General features: G+C 44.6%; 1 protein-coding gene across 1 annotated transcript; it reads left to right on the forward strand.

Annotated features, from left to right (window-relative positions):
* Positions 1-2,450: 2,450 nt before the first annotated feature.
* On the forward strand, positions 2,451-19,942 carry srp54 (signal recognition particle 54). Its single transcript, XM_075448517.1, has 17 exons — positions 2,451-2,558; positions 9,284-9,373; positions 9,548-9,644; positions 12,051-12,142; positions 12,240-12,324; positions 12,412-12,516; positions 12,996-13,062; positions 13,148-13,205; positions 13,280-13,430; positions 13,608-13,756; positions 13,834-13,934; positions 17,322-17,408; positions 17,481-17,554; positions 17,997-18,105; positions 18,354-18,524; positions 18,652-18,747; positions 19,439-19,942. The coding sequence occupies exons 3-17, from the start codon at positions 9,567-9,569 to the stop codon at positions 19,528-19,530; spliced, it is 1,515 nt and encodes a 504-aa protein (XP_075304632.1). The 5' UTR covers positions 2,451-2,558; positions 9,284-9,373; positions 9,548-9,566; the 3' UTR covers positions 19,531-19,942.
* The last annotated feature ends 378 nt before the right edge of the window (positions 19,943-20,320 follow it).

Raw genomic sequence — 20,320 nt, forward strand, 5'->3', positions numbered from 1 at the left:
TGGGGTTCCCCAGGGGTCAATCCTGGGACCCCCATTGTTCAATCTGTACATGCTTCCATTAGGCCAGCTAATACGCAGCTATAATGTGTCCTACCACAATTATGCAGATGACACTCAGATCTACGTGTCACTGACGGCAGGAGAACACGGGCCTGTAGATACACTGTGTCGCTGCATCGAACAGATCAGTGTGTGGATGCAAAACAATTTCCTCCAGCTAAACTCAGACAAAACTGAAATCATTGTCTGTGGCCCACAGAAACAAAGAGAAAGTGTTATCAGTCACCTTGAGACTCTCTCTCTAAAACCTAACTATCAAGTTAGAAATCTCTGGGTAATATTGGACTCAGACCTGAACTTTAACAGCCACATTAAATCAGTAACATCAGCAGCTTTTTACCATCTAAAAAACATTGCCAGAATCAAAGGAATAGTGTCTAAACCAGACTTAGAGAGACTGATCCATGCGTTTATCTCCAGCAGGTTAGACTACTGTAACGGCCTGCTCACTGGGCTCTAAACGGGCTGTAAGACAGCTGCAGTACATCCAGAACGCTGCTGCTCGAGTCCTGACTAGAACCAGGAAATACCACCATATTAGTCCAGTGCTCAGGTCTCTGCACTGGCTTCCTGTCGCTCAGAGAATAGACTTTAAAACAGCTCTGTTTGTGTACAAGTCTCTTCATGGTCAAGCGCCAAAGTACATCTCTGACATGTTAGAGCCATATGAACCAACTCGGTCTCTGAGAACCTCAGGGAGGGGTCTCCTGCCTCAGGGAGGGGTCTACTGCTGGTGCCCAGAGTCAGGACTAAACAAGGTGAGGCTGCGTTTCAGTTTATGCTGCTAAAGTCTGGAACAGTCTTCCAGAAGATGTGAGACAGGCCTCAACTCTGACAATGTTTAAATCCAGGCTGAAAACAGTTCTGTTTAGCTGTGCATATGACACCTGAAAGTGTTTTATCTGCACTCTTCGCTTTTAAATCAATTAATTAATGATTATTTTTTATGTTTTTTTTAATGATTTTATTGCCTTCTTGTGATTTTATGTAGCTGTAAAGCACTTTGAATTACCGTGTGTACGAATTGTGCTCTATAAATAAAATTGCCTTGCCTACTACACTTCCCGCTCCCATCTCTGAGCTTTAGCTTGAGTAAGAGGCAGAGAACCATTTTTACAAATATATGAACCATTCATAAGAACTTTTATGGGACTTAGCTGATGATGGGGAATGCATTTCATTTCCACAAAGAAACCTGAGTCCCGTTAACCCAGTTTGCCCTCAGGTAGCTGGCCTCGGTCAGCTGGCTGCAGGTACTTTCTCCCACAGTTTGACATGCGGCTCATTTATGGTACTCCGTGATTAAACAAATCTGATTGGTCAGTCAAACTGAACGTCACTACTAGTTGTTCAGTTTGAATATGTGTCGCAAATGTTCTGTAGGACACACACAGAACTGGCTTGTGTTTACACACTTTGAATTTTAACCTTGTTTTTTAATTTTTATTTTTTTTTATTTAAACATGTCACATTGACAGAACAATGACATACTCAAAAGTAAACAGTTCTTTTTGTTTTAACTTCACATATTCACACCTCATATATTACAAATAGAAAGAAAATAAATTATTGTGGTGTGGGCTATATCTTATAGAAAAATAAACATTGAAAGTTCTTAGATGCACAAGATAAAAAAAAGGGATAATAAATAATAAAAAAAGGAGAAAAGAAAAGGTAAGTCCATTCTAAACAGTGGGGATTATATGTTTCAGACATTTTTTTAACAAGATGGATTTATCATTTTTTAATGCAAGCCATGAAGGTGGGGATTTGGCATATCGACACTTGTGAATATAATATTTAGTGATGATGATGAGGTTATTTACCAAGAACTCTGTTTTTTTTTTTTTTAATCTTTGAGGATTACACCTACTTGGATGTTTTGAAAATACCAGAAATCAGTGTTTATGGAACTGGACGATAATAAGTAATGTAGAGATTTCCACAAATTTTGGACAGTCTCACATTCATAAAATAGGTGTTCTGTTATTTCCAGATTTGTTTTGCAATTATAACAGTTTTCTACAACAAATTTAAATCTTCTTTTTAAAAATTAATTTGAGGGATAAATGTTGTTTATATTTTTTAAATGAACTTCTTTACATTTTGGGGTAACTGGAAATTTTAAGTATTTTGTCCGAATAGTTGAAGAATTTGAACCTTGTGTGCAGAAGTTTCTCTTATTTAGCTCCACACTCCAATCCACAAGGGGGCGTCCTATTGGCTAACCTAATGTTAAGAAGAAGAGCTGTCATTGGATCGGAGACTGGGATTTAGTGGGAACTCATTTGTGATTGGTCGTTATGGTTAATTTACGTTCGGGGATTGGTTGTTGGGGTTCACTTGACTGGGCCTGGAGCTACAGCGGATACAATTTAGCACCAAGTGTAGAGTTTTTGTTTGTGTCCGGTTTGGAGTACGCCCTGTTTCCGGTTGAGTCCAGATTAGATGACGTTTCTCTGGCGGAGCTGAGGTTGTGTAGAAGTCTCCTACTCTCGGTAAGATTACACGGTTTATCTCGGACTGTCCGCCACCGACATTTCCCTCCAAGCCTCCGTAAAGCGGCTCTTTCTGTGGGGTCGAGCCGTTGAGAGCCTCCGTGTGAGGACTCCAGCTCGCTGTGTGTCAGTCCGAGCAGCTAGCTGCTAACTGTTAGCGCTGCCAACAGCTGGCGTGTTGATGAAGCAGGAGTCCGGTAAACGGACAAAAAGACAACCTATTACCGGTGCTGTGCCAAAAAGTGACCGTCTGCCATTAACCGATCAAACGGCTGCGGGAGCGCGCACAGCTGGTTGAAGCCGTTTCGCTGTGTTTCCCTCGGTGTCTGGTCTGCTGTTCCTCCCAGCAACACACCGACATAACAAGCACACACACGTGACACACGCCTGTGTTGTTGTGAAACGCTTTAAACTTTAAATCAGGCTGAAAGTAGAACGCTGGTGGCAGTGATCATGTAGTAGAAACACTACTTTTTAGATTCTGCTGCATCTTTGACAGCATTAGGCTAACAATGGTTTCATTCTTAATAAACGATTCTGAGCAGTAGTTCCATAATTCACATTATGGAAATGAGTTTATTTAATAACTCACCAACACACAACAAACACTTCATGCTTCCTTAATAAATCCGTCCAAACACAAGGCTTTAATGGGCCGTGCGCGCTCCCGCAGCAGTTTAATCAGCATAACTGTGACCAGTTGTGTGTGGATGTCATCAGATAGACTGAGATTTGATGGTTTTTCAGTTTTTTGTAGTTTCATTACGTGGAAGTCGAACAGAAATGTGCTTTTTGTAATCTGCCCTGATGAAAAGTGTCCACAAGTGGCCTCCGGAGGCTTGGACGTATCACCCGGGTTGTAGGGACAGAAGACCACCGGTACTTCCCGGATCCAGAACACGAGCCACAGCTTATTGACTGGCTGTGAGGGAGGCAGCGAGCGGTCCCCCGGTTTGGGACAGTAGCACAGGGAAGCAGGACATATGGCACAGTATGTGAGCTCAGTATCAAAGAGTCCAGGGTCACTGCAGGTGGTTCACACATCTGTGCTCTCAGGTGGCATAGGGGCCGCCAGTCAAGTCAAAATCTCAGTGGTGGATTCCATCCCCTCCACCCTTTAAGAATACAGAGGAATGGATAAGTCTCCCTCTTGGCCTTACTCCATTTTAGTGCTGCACATGGAGTACGGGGTCTCTCTTCTTTTAGGTTAGGAGAGCAGTGGTCATCTAGCCCCCCAAATGACTACTCCATGATTCTGAAAGGTAGAGCCCCATCTCAGGCCACCTGTCAGAATGCTATGCAGAAGTCTGTGTACGGTTATGAGTGGAATGATCCAGGTAACACTCTCTGGTGTGTTCCCAGTGGACAGACTGGAGCTGCAGGTAGTATGTGAGTACGTGTAAGTTCAGGATGTATAGAGACATTTAAAGGCAAAGCACCGAACATTTGAGCATTGATACACGTGGAAGCAACCTGACCCATGTTCTGTGCTCTTTGTTCCTTGATGTTTTCATCAAACCTCCTTCAGCCTAACTAAGCTTTTCATGGTTGAGTGGTTTCTGACTCTGACTGTTACCAACGACTTTCCATGAAAAGTTTCTCCTCACATGGCTTACAGAGACAAACAGCCACACATTTACACACTTAAGCCCAATTCGCACGGGATAAGTATTACCTATGGATCACTGGTAATTCGCAACTACCCCCGCACCTCTGTAATTTTTTGTGGCGCATTCGGACGGGACAAGCAAAAGTCTGTAATTTACTGAAATCACAGACATCATGAGCGGATATTCCGTAATTGTCGTAACTTCCTGTTTTGCCCCGTTGTACCTGGTTGTGCACATAGGTTGAACACACAGGTGTGCGTTCAGACGGGACTTAAATTACCACAGGATGTCTGTGTTTCGCTGAAATACAGTAGGTAATTCGCGGCGGAATTATTACCCCACAAATCACGGACATGGCGCATTCGCACAGGACTAAGAACTCAGACATTCTCCGCAATTATTCCGAATTACGGGGGGTCCATAAATCAAAATCAAATCAAATTTATTTGTATAGCACATTTCATGTACAAACAGTTCAAAGTGCTTTACATAAAATAAAAGCATTGCAGCAGGGAGTGCAAGAAGCATTAAAAATACATAAAAGAATATAAAGAGAAACAAATAAAATAATTTAAATGAATTTAAAATCAGGCAACAGTCTAGATAAGTTAAAAGATATCATACAGATTTCATGCATAGACACATGAGAAAAGAAATGTTTTTAAGCTGGATTTAAAAATGTCTACATTCGGTGAAAGTTTAATCTCCACTGGCAGTTTGTTCCACTTGTTTGCAGCATAACAGCTAAATGCTGCTTCTCCATGTTTAGTCTGGACTCTGGACTGGACCAGCTGACCTGAGTCCTTGGATCTAAGAGCTCTGCTGGCTTTATATTCTCTGAACATATCACAGATGTATTTTGGGCCTAAACCGTTCTGGGATTTGTAAACCATCAGCAGGCTGTTAAAATCTATTCTATGACTGACTAGAAGCCAGAGTAAAGATTTTAAAACTGCTGTGATGTGTTCAGATCTCTTAGTCCGGGTTAAAACTCTAGCAGCAGCGTTCTGGATGAGCTGCAGATGTTTAATGCTCTTTTTGGAAAGTCCAGTTAAAAGAGCATTACAGTAATCGAGTCTACTGGAGATGAATGCATGGATGAGTTTCTCCTGGTCTTTTTGGGAGAGGAAACCTTTAATTCTGTTGATGTTTCTGAGGTGGTAAAAAGCTGCCTTGGTGACAGCTTTGATGTGGCTGCTGAAAGTCAGATCTGAGTCGATCAACACTCCGAGGTTACCAACTTGGTCAGTGATTTTAAGGTCCCGAGTCTCAAGATATTTACCAACGCTGACCCTCTTCTCTTTGCTCCAAAACAGAATGATCTCAGTTTTGTCTTCATTTAATTGTAGAAAATTCTCTCTCATCCAGGTGTTTACTTCCTCCAGACACTGACACAGAACGTCAGCTGGGCTGCAGTCGTCTGGTGACAGAGACACATAAAGTTGTGTATCGTCTGCATAACTGTGATAATTGATGTTAAAGTTCTGCAATATCTGACCCAAAGGGAGCATACACAAGTTAAACAGAAGAGGTCCAAGAATTGACCCCTGGGGGACTCCACAAGTCATGGCCACTCGCTCAGATTCATAGCTGCCAATAGTAACAAAATAACTCCGGCCTTCTAAGTAGGACCTGAACCAGTTAAGGACCGCTCCAGAAAGTCCAACCCAGTTTTCCAGCCTGTGCAACAGGATTCTGTGATCTACAGCATCAAACGCAGCGCTGAGGTCCAACAGAACCAGGACTGAAACGTTACCAGAATCAGTATTCAACCTGATGTCGTTTAACACTTTGACCAGAGCTGTTTCAGTGCTGTGATGACGTCTGAAGCCTGATTGAAACTTATCAAGACTTCCACTTTCATTCAGAAAGTCGTTGAGCTGGTTAAATACAACTTTCTCAATAATCTTAGATATAAAAGAGAGATTAGAGACAGGTCTGTAGTTGTTCATCATAGAGGCGTCTAGAGTTCTCTTCTTTAGGAGTGGCTTAATGGCAGCTGTCTTTAGTGACTTGGGAAAAATGCCTGATGCCAGTGAGCTGTTAACTACTCGTAGGAGATCACTTTCTACTGAGGTAAAAACAGTTTTTAAAAAGTCGGATGGTATTATGTCCAGAGAACAAGTTGTTGATTTCAGATGCCGAACTGTTTCTTCTAGGATTTTTAAATCAACATTATTAAATTGTGACATAACGTCAGAGTTATTTCTAGGTTTTAGACACAGATTAGTTTTCTTGTTTGTCTGTGTTGCGTTAATGTTTTGTCTAATTGTTTTGATTTTTTTTGGCTAAAAAAGTGGGCAAATTCATTGCATTTCTCTGTAGAGAGGAGGTCTGGGTTTGACTGTTTAGGAGGATTTGTGAGTTTTTCAACCATAGCAAACAGAGTTCGAGAATTGTTGACATTCTTATTAATCATTTCAGATAAATGCAGCTGTCTGGCCTTGCACAGCTCATTGTTATAACTACGCAGGCTTTCTTTGTACAGCTCATAGTAAATCTGAAGCTTTGTTTTCCTCCATTTACGTTCAGCTTTCCTGCATTCTCTTTTCAGGTTTTTGACCGTAGTGGTGTTTCTCCATGGGGTTTTCTGTTTGATCAAGGTGCTCTTGATTCTTATCGGTGCAACAGCTTCCATTACATTAAAAATTTTCAAGTTAAAATGATCCAGCATTCCTTCAACCGACTCTGCGCTCATTGTTGGTAACATAGCTATGGTCCCTAAACTGAGCACTTGTTTTCTCATTGATGTACCTCTTCTGAGAAGCTGGTTGTTTGAACATTCTGAGTAATATGTAAATCAAATAAAATACAAAAATGGTCAGACAAGGCCAAATCAGTAAGAACAACAGAAGAAACATCAACACCTTTAGAAATGGTAATAGGTAATACTTATCCCGTGCGAATTGGGCTTTAGGGTCAATTTAAAATCCACAGCTACCCCAGCCCTGCACTTTGTGTGCATGTGCAGACAGCTGCAGTGTGTCTGACGTGACATGAAATGTGCCCTCACATTGGGCCTCATGCAAGAAAATTTTCGTATTTTTATTCTAAATTTCTCTCACTTTTTTCGTAAGGTCTCGTACGAACACGCCACGTCAGACTCAACAAACGCTCTTAACTTTGGAAAAAGTGTGTAAACGACCTGCGTAAATGATGAATCCCACCTGTGCGTATCTAAGTGCACGTGCACGAGGATAGTAGATTTGCATACTCCACGCCCAAAATGATACCATATAAGGCTGTGCTTCCTCTCTGCTGTGCCAGGAAGTGTTGAGTCATGAGAACGGCATCAAGGTGCAGAAAGAACAACTTTAGGGGCTCTGAGACTGAAGTTCTGCTTTCAGAGATCCAGAAAGGAAAATCTGTCATTTTTAGCAGTGTCAGCAGTGGAATTACGGGACCTGCTAAAGCCAAGAAATGGGAAGTTATTAGGAGTGCTGTTAATACCATGTCAGCGAAATAAAAAAATAAATGGTTTGATATGAAAATGGCTTAAAAAAAAAGTCTCGCCATGGCCAGGCGCTCGATGACTGCAACTAAAGCCGTGCAATCAGTTGTTGCCTCACCACGATGGCTCTTTGATGGGGTGGTCCATGAGGGGGGTCTTCTGGCACCACACCTTCTGGTCTGCCTGGGCTGGTTCAGGTGGAGACCCTCGTTCATGGCAATATTGCGCCATGAACGAGGTATCGAGACACCCCCACCTGGCCTTCAGCTCAGTGCGCTCCACAACAGGGGCACGGGTGTTTTGATGCGTTTATGTCTCGTGCTCCAATTATGTTTGGCAGTCCAGCCACGGCATGAAAGTCCCTCTTAATTTGTACTTGTTGGACAGCGGTGTATGGGAATCTGATGTACCACGGGTGATAAGCTGATGAGAGCTTTGATGACCAAGGGGAGCGCACGACTCACAGAGGACTGGGACACCCCCGATCTGTCTCCAATCTCCCTCTGAAAGGTTCCAGTGGCCAAAAATCCAAGGGTGGTGAGGACCTGGACGTGTGGTGGAACTGGGTTTGATCGGCGTGTTTCTCTCTGGAGTCGTGGCTCTAGGAAGCTGCATATTTGTAGCAGCACAGTCCTTGGGAATCTTAATCGCGATGTCAGCCATTCGTCTGTCTCCACACGGTCTCTTCCAAGAGCCTGACGCACTAAGGCATCCAAAAGTAGCAAGACAGCCGCTGCGCTTCCCGTTACAGATTCAAATGAACCTTCAATAGTGCACAATTTAAGTCAAACAGAATAATGTCAGCATAATTATGAGGTATAATGTATATTTATTTATGTTTTCTTCAAAGTAATTAAATATACAATCCATTAGTCAAACAAACTTGATTGGAATAACAGCGGACTATTTTACGAAACTCCTACGACAGGTCTGGATCACTGTAAATTCTGTTCGTACCTGAAAGAAAACGTAAAATACGAAAAGATTGGTGAATGCGCAAATTCTCTGAAATCACTCGTACGCACGACTTTAGAACAAATCTGTGCGTACGAACGGTTCTTGCATGAGGCCCAATGTGTTTAAAGCCAGTCACCTTGGCTGCTCTGCCCACCTCAGAGGTGGGAGGGGGGGCTAAGGAGCAAATGTGTGTGCATATAGGCTATGCTACATGAATAAATTGGACTCACTTTCCCGAGTCTCAACAGATTTTTATCTGCAGCAGCATCCAGGACTGCTCCATGACCTCATCACACTGAGGCTTTCTTTGTGTTTTCTGATAGACGAACAGCAGAAATTATGTCATGTGCGGCTAACGTTGAACTGATCAGCAGATACTGATATCATTAAAATGATGTCTAATATAAATAGTATGTACAGTGTGTGAAAATGAAACTTGTTATTGGTCTTTATGTTTTAGTTCTTTTTATTGTCAGTATTTAACCCAAATGGAACCCAACCCTCTGATCTTCAGACTGGAGGCTGTGCTGCCTCTGCTGGCTCCCCCTGACCAAGCCGGGGGGGCGGAGCCACGTCTCAGTGTGTGTTTCCCGGTGGTGGGGTGTTCCATACACACAGATGTGGATTCTGCCCCCCACTCTGAGTGAAATGAACTCCAGTGGACCGCCCTGGACCCACAGCTGATCATTTTTCTCCTCTCCATGCAGGAAGTGTGTGGTTGCAGCCTACATCAGTCATCTAATTCTCTGAGCGTGCCCAGCTGGGGGGCTTCCCTCCACTCACCACCCTTACAGACAGTAAGTGGGACATTTTTCTCCCATACACACAGGTTCTGTGCTGAAGCAGCAGCATGACCTGAGGTCAGGAACAGCCAATGGGCAGTCAAACGGGATGTGTGCTGAAACTGGCTCAGTTAACTAACTGATGCTTGTTAGTTTCCCTTTAATTACTCTTTTCTTTTCCCCTTTAAGAGTACTTCAGGCTGCCATCATGGTGCTCGCGGACTTGGGGAGGAAGATCACCTCGGCACTGAGGTCACTCAGCAATGCCACTATCATCAATGAAGAGGTAACACATACACAGGGCTGACCTCAAACCACTACCAAAGCCCACTGAGGAGCCTCCTAGGGTCTCCTCTCCTATACAGTGAACCCTCGTTTTTTGCGGGGGTTACGTTCCAAAAAGAACCCGTGATAGGCTAAATCCGTGAAGTAGTAACCTTTATTTTTTTTACAATTATTATACAATGAAATACTCCATAATACATTGAAACCAAAGAACAAAACCTTTTTACAGGCCCAAGCATTTGTTTAACAAATAAAACTACTGTATAAACGTTTTTTTTTTTTTTTTTTTTTACAAATAACTACTGTACTGTAAAATAATCATTTTAATCATCAATACGAACTGAAGGCTTCAAATTGCGGAGATCAGCACCGCCCCACCGCGACCCGAGTCATTGGATTAGAACGGGAGAAAAGGAAAAATGATTTTGAAAAAAAATACAAAGTACAGTGGGACAAATAGTGACTCACGTGTATTTCACTGCTCTTCTGACTGAGCCGCTGCATCCTGACTCCGCTCTGTAGCGTTTTTTTCTTCTAAAGCCCGCGGTGCAGGTGTGTTTTTTCGAGAGAAGAACATAGTTATCGGTAGTTGTTGTCGCTCTTTTTTTCTTCTGGGCAAAAAGATTGTTATATACCGACATGCCACCATCGATTATGTTTGAGAACTGTAATGAACGTCTACGTGTACATATTAAACCACAACATTATTGACACACAGGTAGAGAAGAAGCGGAGAGACTGTTTAGCCAATCAGAATGCAGAACACAATGCACGATGCAAATCCGTGAAGCAGCGAGACCGTGAAAGGTGAACCGCGTTATAGCGAGGGTTCACTGTATAACATATAGGTCCACCACAGGAGTGACTCACTGATTTCACATGCAAGTAGTCATCTGATAACATCAGGCCGCAGAGAGCTGCACCTTCACTGGACATGCATCATATTCATACCAAAAGGCATCAATTTTATTCATATAGCTCCAAATGACAACAAATGTCATCTAAAGGCACTTCAAAGACACGATCCGATTCAAGCCAATTAGAATGCAATTCAATGTACAGTCATGATCCACTCCAAGGAAGGTAGTAGAGGGGGCAACAAAGACCGTATGTTTTTATTAAACATTACTGCAGCTGCTAAAAGATGCTAATTCAACCTGTCCCTTTGCCACTCGCAGAGTGTTTACTGTCTCTGCCCTCAGGGGACAACTTAAAGGGGAACTCCGGGGCATTTGAAGCGCATTTCCATTGCTAGAGGTTGTCAAATACTGATAGTAGGACACAGACAGGTGCAAATCTGCGCTCCCTGTGTGGAGATAGCGCTGTTTGCGCAGCCTGTCATGCGAGGCTAATACGTGGTGGCTAGGGGCAAGCGCTAACCCTTCCACGTAAAACAACAACTTGCACACTGCAGAAACGTCACACCACTTTAGAAACCATCCGACAATAAAGTCACAAGCCTTACCATCAAAACCATATGCATGGTTCTCACATTACTGGCATGGGGACGTTACAAAACAACTTTATAAACAGCATGTCACTCACCGGCTGGTTGTAGGCTCGCGCATGTGAAAGCCCAAAAGAGTCGATGGACGATAATCCCATATACAAAACAATTATCTTCTCTAGAAAAACTGCGTTCAAGTATTTAAAACATTACAACAATATTACTGGGCATGTGTTGTTGTAATGTTTTAAATACTTGAACGCAGTTTTTCTAGAGAATATAATTGTTTTGTATATGTGATTATCGTCCATCGACTCTTTTGGGCTTTCACATGCGCGAGCGTACAACTAACCGGTGAGTTACATGCTGTTTATAAAGTTGTTTTGTAACGTCCCCATGCCAGTAATGTGAGAACCATGCATATGGTTTTGATGGTAAGGCTTGTGACTTTATTGTCGGATGGTTTCTAAAGTGGTGTGACGTTTCTGCAGTGTGCAAGTTGTTGTTTTACGTGGAAGGGTTAGCTCTTGCCCCTTAGCCACCACGTATTAGCCTCGCATGACAGGCTGCGCAAACAGCGCGATCTCCAAACAGGGAGCGCAGATTTGCACCTGTCTGTGTCCTACTATCAGTATTTGACAACCTCTAGCAATGGAAATGCGCTTCAAATGCCCCGGAGTTCCCCTTTAACAGGAGAGGACTTGCATGTTTTCTGCTGACACTCTTACACAGTTTGTCTGATAAGTTACATGCTAAGCTGGCTGCTGTTCATAAAACAAAGTTGCTAAGTGGGCAACAATGAGGGGAGGTTGTATGCAACTCAGATGGACAGAAAGGTGGGGAGGAGACACAGGATGTCAGCACAGGTCATGGGGGGCAGATGGGAGGAGGGCACCTTTGACACCGGCTGTACCTGCTGAAATGTTTCTCTGGTTTTACTCACACTCGGTGTGTTTTCAGGTGCTAAATGCCATGCTGAAGGAGGTGTGCGCTGCTCTGCTGGAGGCTGACGTCAACATCAAACTGGTCAAACAGCTGAGAGAGAATGTCAAGTGAGTTCAAGCCCGTCCTGATCCCTGGATGTGAAGCCGGTCCATGTGTGTTCAGCCCAGCAGCTGGTGGACATTCTGATGGTTTTTGTCCCCGCAGATCTGCCATAGACCTCGAGGAGATGGCTTCAGGTCTGAACAAGAGGAGGATGATCCAACACGCCGTCTTCAAGGAGCTGGTCAAAGTGAGCTGAGCGAGATGCTGCTGGGAATGTGCATGATGTCAGTGAGCTGTGTGGGTGTGAGGCTCATATGTAGGACTTGTGTTTCAGCTGGTGGACCCAGGTGTGAAGGCCTGGACTCCCACCAAAGGGAAGAACAACGTCATCATGTTTGTTGGTCTGCAGGGCAGCGGCAAAACTACAACCTGCTCCAAGGTGACCTCACACGCCTGAGATAGGAGTCCACAGTTCATTTGATCTGTTTGTGGAATGATTCTTCTACTTTATAGAACTCTGTTGCCCTCAGAATACACACTGTCAGCATGAGGGGAGCCTTTTGTAACGGAACTGTGTGGTGGGTGGTTAAAGACATTAGTTCAGCACCCAGACCCCACCATGTGTGGACAAAAAGTGGTTAGCCTCTGAACAGCTAAACCAAACACACAGGAAGGCCGTGGTCTATTGAATGTGTATCTAACATGAGTTAGGCTTGTCTGCCACCTGCTGTCTGGCTCAGACGTCCCCTCAGAGTCTTTGAGCTGTGAATGGAACCTGTAGAAAAGCCCTCCATGACAGTTATCATTCCCTTCAGAGCTCCCTGAACCATCATAAAGCGGGCCTTCTGCTGCCCTCAGCACACAGAGGCTGGCTGTTTGTTTGCTCTCCCTTTGAAAGCTGTGTTGCTGTTCTTGCAGTTGGCCTATTATTACCAGAGAAAAGGCTGGAAGACGTGCCTGATCTGTGCAGACACCTTCAGAGCAGGTACACAACACTGCAGCTGCTTATTATTTCTACCAGAAACATTTAGTTTCTGTCAGAGTGAAACTGGTTCTGTCTTCTCCCTCAGGTGCCTTTGATCAGCTGAAACAAAACGCCACCAAAGCCAGGATCCCCTTCTACGGCAGGTGGGTGACTCCCCAGCTGTTGGCCTGATGTGCTCCTTCCTGACTACTAACCCTGTGTGTTGTGTTATGTGCAGCTACACAGAAATGGATCCTGTGGTGATTGCCTCTGAGGGCGTGGAGAAATTTAAAGCCGAGAACTTTGAGATTATCATCGTGGACACGAGTGGACGACACAAGCAGGAAGACTCGCTGTTTGAGGAGATGCTGCAAGTGTCCAACGCTGTGGTTAGTACCTGAAAGCACCGCCCTGACCCTGTGCATGGAACCTGAACTGATGGAAAGCAAATAAAGTGTTCCAACTAATGATGGGGGAGGTTGTATCAGACCTACACGATGCATTCAGGTACCTGTTCCTGGTGTGTTTGAGCTCCTCCAGATGTTTTCCTTCTCCTCTCTCCCTAGCAACCGGACAACATTGTATATGTGATGGATGCCTCCATTGGTCAGGCCTGTGAGTCCCAGGCTAAAGCCTTTAAAGACAAAGTGGACGTGGCGTCAGTGATTGTCACCAAACTGGATGGTCATGCTAAAGGAGGAGGAGCTCTGAGCGCGTAAGACCACCCCCTCTGCAGCAGGATCCCACCATAAAGCTGTTTGTTTACCCTGTTCTTGTGCTGTTTCCTGTCAGTGTGGCAGCCACCAGGAGTCCCATCATCTTCATCGGAACAGGCGAACACATCGATGACTTTGAGCCCTTTAAGACTCAGCCTTTCATCAGCAAACTGCTCGGTAATAACCTCCTGTTTGTGCTATCATATATATGTGTGTGTGTGTGTGTGTGTGTGTGTGTGTGTGTGTGTGTATATATGTATATATATATATATACACACAGGTCCTTCTCAAAAAAATAGAATATTGTGATAAATTTAATTATTTTCCATAATGTAATGATAAAAATTGAACTTTCATATATTTTAGATTCATTGCACACCAACTGAAATATTTCAGGTCTTTTATTGTTTTAATACTGATGATTTTGGCATACAGCTCATGAAAACTCAAAATCCCCATCTCAAAAAATTAGCATATTTCATCCGACCAATAAAAGAAAAGTGTTTTTAATACAAAAAAAGTCAACCTTCAAATAATTGTGTTCAGTTATGCACTCAATACTTGGTCGGGAATCCTTTTGCAGAAATGACTGCTTCAATGCGGCGTGGCATGGAGGCAATCAGCCTGTGGCACTGCTGAGGTGTTATGGAGGCCCAGGATGCTTCGATAGCGGCCTTAAGCTCATCCACAGTGTTGGGTCTGGTGTGTCTCAACTTCCTCTTCACAATATTCCACAGATTCTCTATGGGGCTCAGGTCAGGAGAGTTGGCAGGCCAATTGAGCACAGTAATACCATGGTCAGTAAACCATTTACCAGTGGTTTTGGCACTGTGAGCAGGTGCCAGGTCGTGCTGAAAAAGGAAATCTTCATCTCCATAAAGCTTTTCAGCAGATGGAAGCATGAAGTGCTCCAAAATCTCCTGATAGCTAGCTGCATTGATCCTGCCCTTGATAAAACACAGTGGACCAACACCAGCAGCTGACATGGCACCCCAGACCATCACTGACTGTGGGTACTTGACACTGGACTTCAGACATTTTGGCATTTCCTTCTCCCCAGTCTTCCTCCAGACTCTGGCACCTTGATTTCCGAATGACATGCAAAATTTGCTTTCATCCGACAAAAGTACTTTGGACCACTGAGCAGCAGTCCAGTGCTGCTTCTCTGTAGCCCAGGTCAGGCGCTTCTGCCGCTGTTTCTGCTTCAAAAGTGGCTTGACCTGGGGAATGCGGCACCTGTAGCCCATTTCCTGCACACGTCTGTGCACGATGGCTCTGGATGTTTCTACTCCAGACTCAGTCCACTGCTTCCGCAGGTCCCCCAAGGTCTGGAATCGGCCCTTCTCCACAATCCTCCTCAGGGTCCGGTCCCCTCTTCTGGTTGTGCAGCGTTTTCTGCCACACTTTTTCCTTCCCACAGACTTCCCACTGAGGTGCCTTGATACAGCACTCTGGGAACAGCCTATTCGCTCAGAAATTTCTTTCTGTCTTACCCTCTTGCTTGAGGGTGTCAATGATGGCTTTCTGGACAGCAGTCAGGTCGGCAGTCTTACCCATGATTGCGGTTTTGAGTAATAAACCAGGCTGGGAGTTTTTAAAAGCTTCAGGAATCTTTTGCAGGTGTTTAGAGTTAATTCGTTGATTCAGATGATTAGGTTAATAGCTTGTTTAGAGTACCTTTTCATGATATGCAAATTTTTTGAGATAGGAATTTTGAGTTTTCATGAGCGTATGCCACAATCATCAGTATTAAAACAATAAAAGACCTGAAATATTTCAGTTGGTGTGCAATGAATCTAAAATATATGAAAGTTCACTTTTTATCATTAAATTATGGAAAATAATGAACTTTATCACAATATGCTAATTTTTTTTAGAAGGACCTGTATATGCTGTGATATCTGGTGGACTCTGTTCCAGGCAGCAGCTCTTACATGCTCTGATCCTGATCTCTGAGCTGATGGAAAGGTAGGGCTTTCAGTTTGAGAACAGCTGATCAGAGTGGGTTCAGTCAACTCTGAGTGTGCTCACTGTGAGTTTCAGTACGTTCTGAAAGTACAAAAACACCCCAAAGTGTTGACCTTCTGCAGCCCAGTTCTGGTTAAAATCAATAATTTTGACATGCAATACTGCCAAGAAATGCAACAAAAGAGCCCATATAGAGTTCAGGGTTCCAGGCATGAACTCCTCCCAACATCAGCTGCTGCTTTGGTCCCAGTTCCACAGACTGTACACCAGCTGGCTGCCTGGCTCGGCCGCTGTGTGACCTTCACAGCGTCTGTGTGACCTTCACAGTCTCTGTGTGACCTTAACAGCCTCTGTGTGACCTTAACAGCCTCTGTGTGACCTTCACAACGTCTGTGTGACCTTCACAGCCTCTGTGTGACCTTCACAGCGTCTGTGTGACCTTCACAGCGTCTGTGTGACCTTCACAGCGTCTGTGTGACCTTCACAGTCTCTGTGTGACCTTAACAGCCTCTGTGTGACCTTCACAGCCTCTGTGTGACCTTCACAGCCTCTGTGGGACCTTAACAGCCTCTGTGTGACCTTCACAGCCTCTGTGGGACCTTCACAGCCTCTGTGGGACCTTCACAGCCTCTGTGGGACCTTCACAGCCTCTGTGGGACCTTCACAGCCTCTGTGTGACCTTCACAGCGTCTGTGTGACCTTAACAGCCTCTGTGTGACCTTCACAGCCTCTGTGTGACCTTCACAGCCTCTGTGTGACCTTCACAGCCTCTGTGTGACCTTAACAGCCTCTGTGTGACCTTAACAGCCTCTGTGTGACCTTAACAGCCTCTGTGTGACCTTCACAGCCTCTGTGGGACCTTCACAGCCTCTGTGTGACCTTAACAGCCTCTGTGTGACCTTCACAGCGTCTGTGTGACCTTCACAGCGTCTGTGTGACCTTCACAGCCGCTGTGTGACCTTAACAGCCTCTGTGTGACCTTCACAGCCTCTGTGTGACCTTCACAGCCTCTGTGTGACCTTCACAGCGTCTGTGTGACCTTCACAGCCTCTGTGGGACCTTCACAGCCTCTGTGTGACCTTCACAGCCTCTGTGTGACCTTCACAGCCTCTGTGTGACCTTAACAGCGTCTGTGTGACCTTAACAGCGTCTGTGTGACCTTCACAGCGTCTGTGTGACCTTCACAGCCTCTGTGTGACCTTAACAGTTTCTGTGGGACCTTCACAGCCTCTGTGTGACCTTCACACAGCGGCGGTGATGGGCAGAAGATGAGCCTACCTGATGGGAGAAGAGAGGAGGAAGCAGCAGCTGCTGCCAGTTCTCTCACAGTCTTCTGAAACCTCAGGACAGAAAAGGCCACTGGAGTTCTGTATGTCATAGACCGTCCAAAGTGTAGAAAGATGTAGAAGGATTCATCCACCGCTGTGTTTCACACAGGCACTGAGCTGACCTGCTGTATAAGAAGTGTCTCTGACAGCCTGTCAGTGACTGAAGGCTTTCACACATGAAGACATTCATGCAGCTCATGTCTGAAAGTTGTTAAACAGCTCGGTATGTGCAGTATTTCCTGTGTAACTTCAATCCTTTTGCTCTCAGGAATGGGGGACATCGAAGGATTGATTGACAGAGTGAACGAGCTGAAGCTGGACGACAACGAGGAGCTGATTGACAAACTGAAACACGGTAAGAAAGCCGAGAGGAAGGTGCAGAATGTGCAGCGGGCGTGACCTCTGACCTGTGACCTCTGACCTACAGGACAGTTCACCCTCAGAGACATGTACGAGCAGTTCCAGAACATCATGAAGATGGGACCCTTTGGACAGATCATGGTAAACACCGCGTGGCATGGCCTGCTGTTACAGAGCTGGACTGTGAAGGAAATATAATGAGTTTAGTTCACATTAACTTAGTTAAGGTCCTTTTCTTTTTGACATGAGATTAAAACATGGATATATCTTACTCTACAATATAACTGGTGATGATTGGAAGTGCAGCCTGGGCTGTCTGCTTCAGTAGGTGCATCTTTCGGGCTTTCACCCAGGCCCAGGAACCGGGCTGAAAGGTTTTCACCACAGGATGTTTGGCCACTGTGCTGACTGTGTGTCTGTGTTGTGTTCAGGGGCCACTGTGCTGACTGTGTGTCTGTGTTGTGTTCAGGGGCCACTGTGCTGACTGTGTGTCTGTGTTGTGTTCAGGGGCCACTGTGCTGACTGTGTGTCTGTGTTGTGTTCAGGGGCCACTGTGCTGACTGTGTGTCTGTGTTGTGTTCAGGGTATGATTCCAGGCTTCGGGACAGATTTTATGAGTAAAGGAAATGAACAGGAATCCATGGCCAGACTGAAGAAACTGATGACCATCATGGACAGCATGAACGACCAGGGTAAGACACTCACTCTGACTCTGACTCTCCGGATCTGGTTGTGTTGTAGGCCGCTTGGGGAGCTCTGAATTCAGTCCAGAAAGGGGTCCAAGTTGGGTCTGGATCACAGTTTAACACCAACTGTAGAGTAAAAGATTGGATCCTACACCATTAAACTAAGCTTTTCCTCCTGACTGGTGCAGAAGGAAAGGGTCAGGTGTGACCTCTATAGATCTCCATTAGTGTCTCTTACCGGTTTCACTCTACAGAACTGGACAGCAAAGATGGAGCGAAGCTGTTCAGTAAGCAGCCTAACAGGATTCAGAGGGTGGCCAGGGGCTCAGGGGTTGCCACCAGAGATGTTCAGGAACTGCTGACTCAGTACACCAAGTTTGCTCAAATGGTCAAGAAGATGGGAGGCATCAAAGGACTCTTTAAAGGTAACCGGAGTCAGTGAGCTATCCCTTTAAGCCTTCTGGGACTCAGAGACTCAGTGGGAAGGTCTGAGTCCAGCATGTGGAGCCTGTGCCTTGGTGCTGACATGTTTGTGGGGTTTGCTTCTTTCAGGAGGAGATATGTCAAAGAATGTCAACCCATCTCAAATGGCTAAACTGAACCAACAGATGGCCAAAATGATGGATCCTAGAGTCCTGCACCACATGGGTAAGACCAGCAACACATTAAACACCCTAACCACATGGCTTTAAGACCCCTCCATTACACAGCAGTCTACAGACCCTGTTAGACCTACACCGCTCCATTCATTGGTTAACTATGGAACATATCAGTCTAAATGACCCTGTTGGTGCTTTTCTGGAACATTTTGAGGTTGCACTCTGAGAAGGTGGGATATGCCAACATTCCTTATCACTTTCTACACTGTGTGAACTGCTGCAGTCACATCAGCAGAAAAACAGCCAAGCAATCTGGCAGCTTAAACTGTCCTCATCCCTGTTTTACCTCCAGTAATCAATAATTAATGAGAGAAAACAGCTTCACAGGAGCTTCAACTGTTGCTGTAGTTTAGTTCAACCTGACAGTGTTGGCTTCTTCCATCTGACGTCACTGTTGTACGCAGTGAGTGTTTCCTGTGGAGATATCTAATGATATCATATTGTTCTAATATATATCATATAAAAAAAAAAAATGTTGAGCTACTTGACTAATTTTGAATTTCCCCCACTGGGGGATGAATAAAGTATTTTCCTTTCTAAGCGTGAGGACCACCAACATGCACACTGTGTGATCTGTGACTGCACGCTGGTGCTTTAACAGGCGGATGGAGACATTGGTTTCACAGATGTGAAAGGGCTCATCAGCCGCTGTGACAGCATTGTTGTGTCTGTGTTTTCAGGGGGCATGGCGGGTCTTCAGTCAATGATGCGTCAGTTTCAGCAGGGAGCTGCTGGCAACATGAAAGGCATGATGGGATTTAACAACATGTGACTGCCCACCAACCAGCTGCCTTAATGAAAAGAAGAAGTGCCCCGCCTCCTGGCAGGTGGAGGAGGTGGGGCAACCTGCTCTCTGCTGCTTTGCACCAACAAACAAAATAAGATTTCTTCTGGTTAGAAAAACACCCGAGACAAATTGAGGATTTAAAGGAAGAGCCCAACTTTGTAGACCATTTGTTTTTGTCAGGGAAACTGCTGAAATAATCCCTGAAAGAAGGGAGGAAGATGAGCTGGTTGTTTTCAAGACTTATTCATTTTATTGTGTAAAAGATGTCTCAGTGTAAGATTTAAAGGTAGAGTCGGTCCTGATCTGGGAAGGTGATGCCGTGATGATGATGATAAAGACAAAGGGGATGGACAGTATTTTTGTCATGTAATAAACATTTTTATTGCTCCATTTTAAACCTCTTTATTTTTGTATATTGATTTAAGTTTTAAATTGAAATCTAAATCAAAGTAAATGAAGCTCTGGACATTAGGTTTAATATCATTGGCTGCCTTGCCTCATTTTCATAGACTCCATGGACAATGGGATTGAAATGTGTACACTGGTACTGCAGCTAAGTTATGATTCCCACGTGCACACTGAGCCCCACACATGCTGTAGCCATCATCAGATGGACGGGTACATGTGTGTGATGCAGAGACAGCACTGTGGAACACAGCGGATACTAAGACATGCTATGTGAGTGGCTGTAAAAGTGCTTTAAAGTGAAAAGAGCTATAAAAGTACAGTCCATTTACAGTGAATTGTGTTCAATAAATCCAGATGATCTGGTTTA

The sequence above is a fragment of the Odontesthes bonariensis genome, chromosome 17 (assembly GCF_027942865.1).
Source record: "Odontesthes bonariensis isolate fOdoBon6 chromosome 17, fOdoBon6.hap1, whole genome shotgun sequence".
Lineage (NCBI taxonomy): Eukaryota > Metazoa > Chordata > Actinopteri > Atheriniformes > Atherinopsidae > Odontesthes > Odontesthes bonariensis.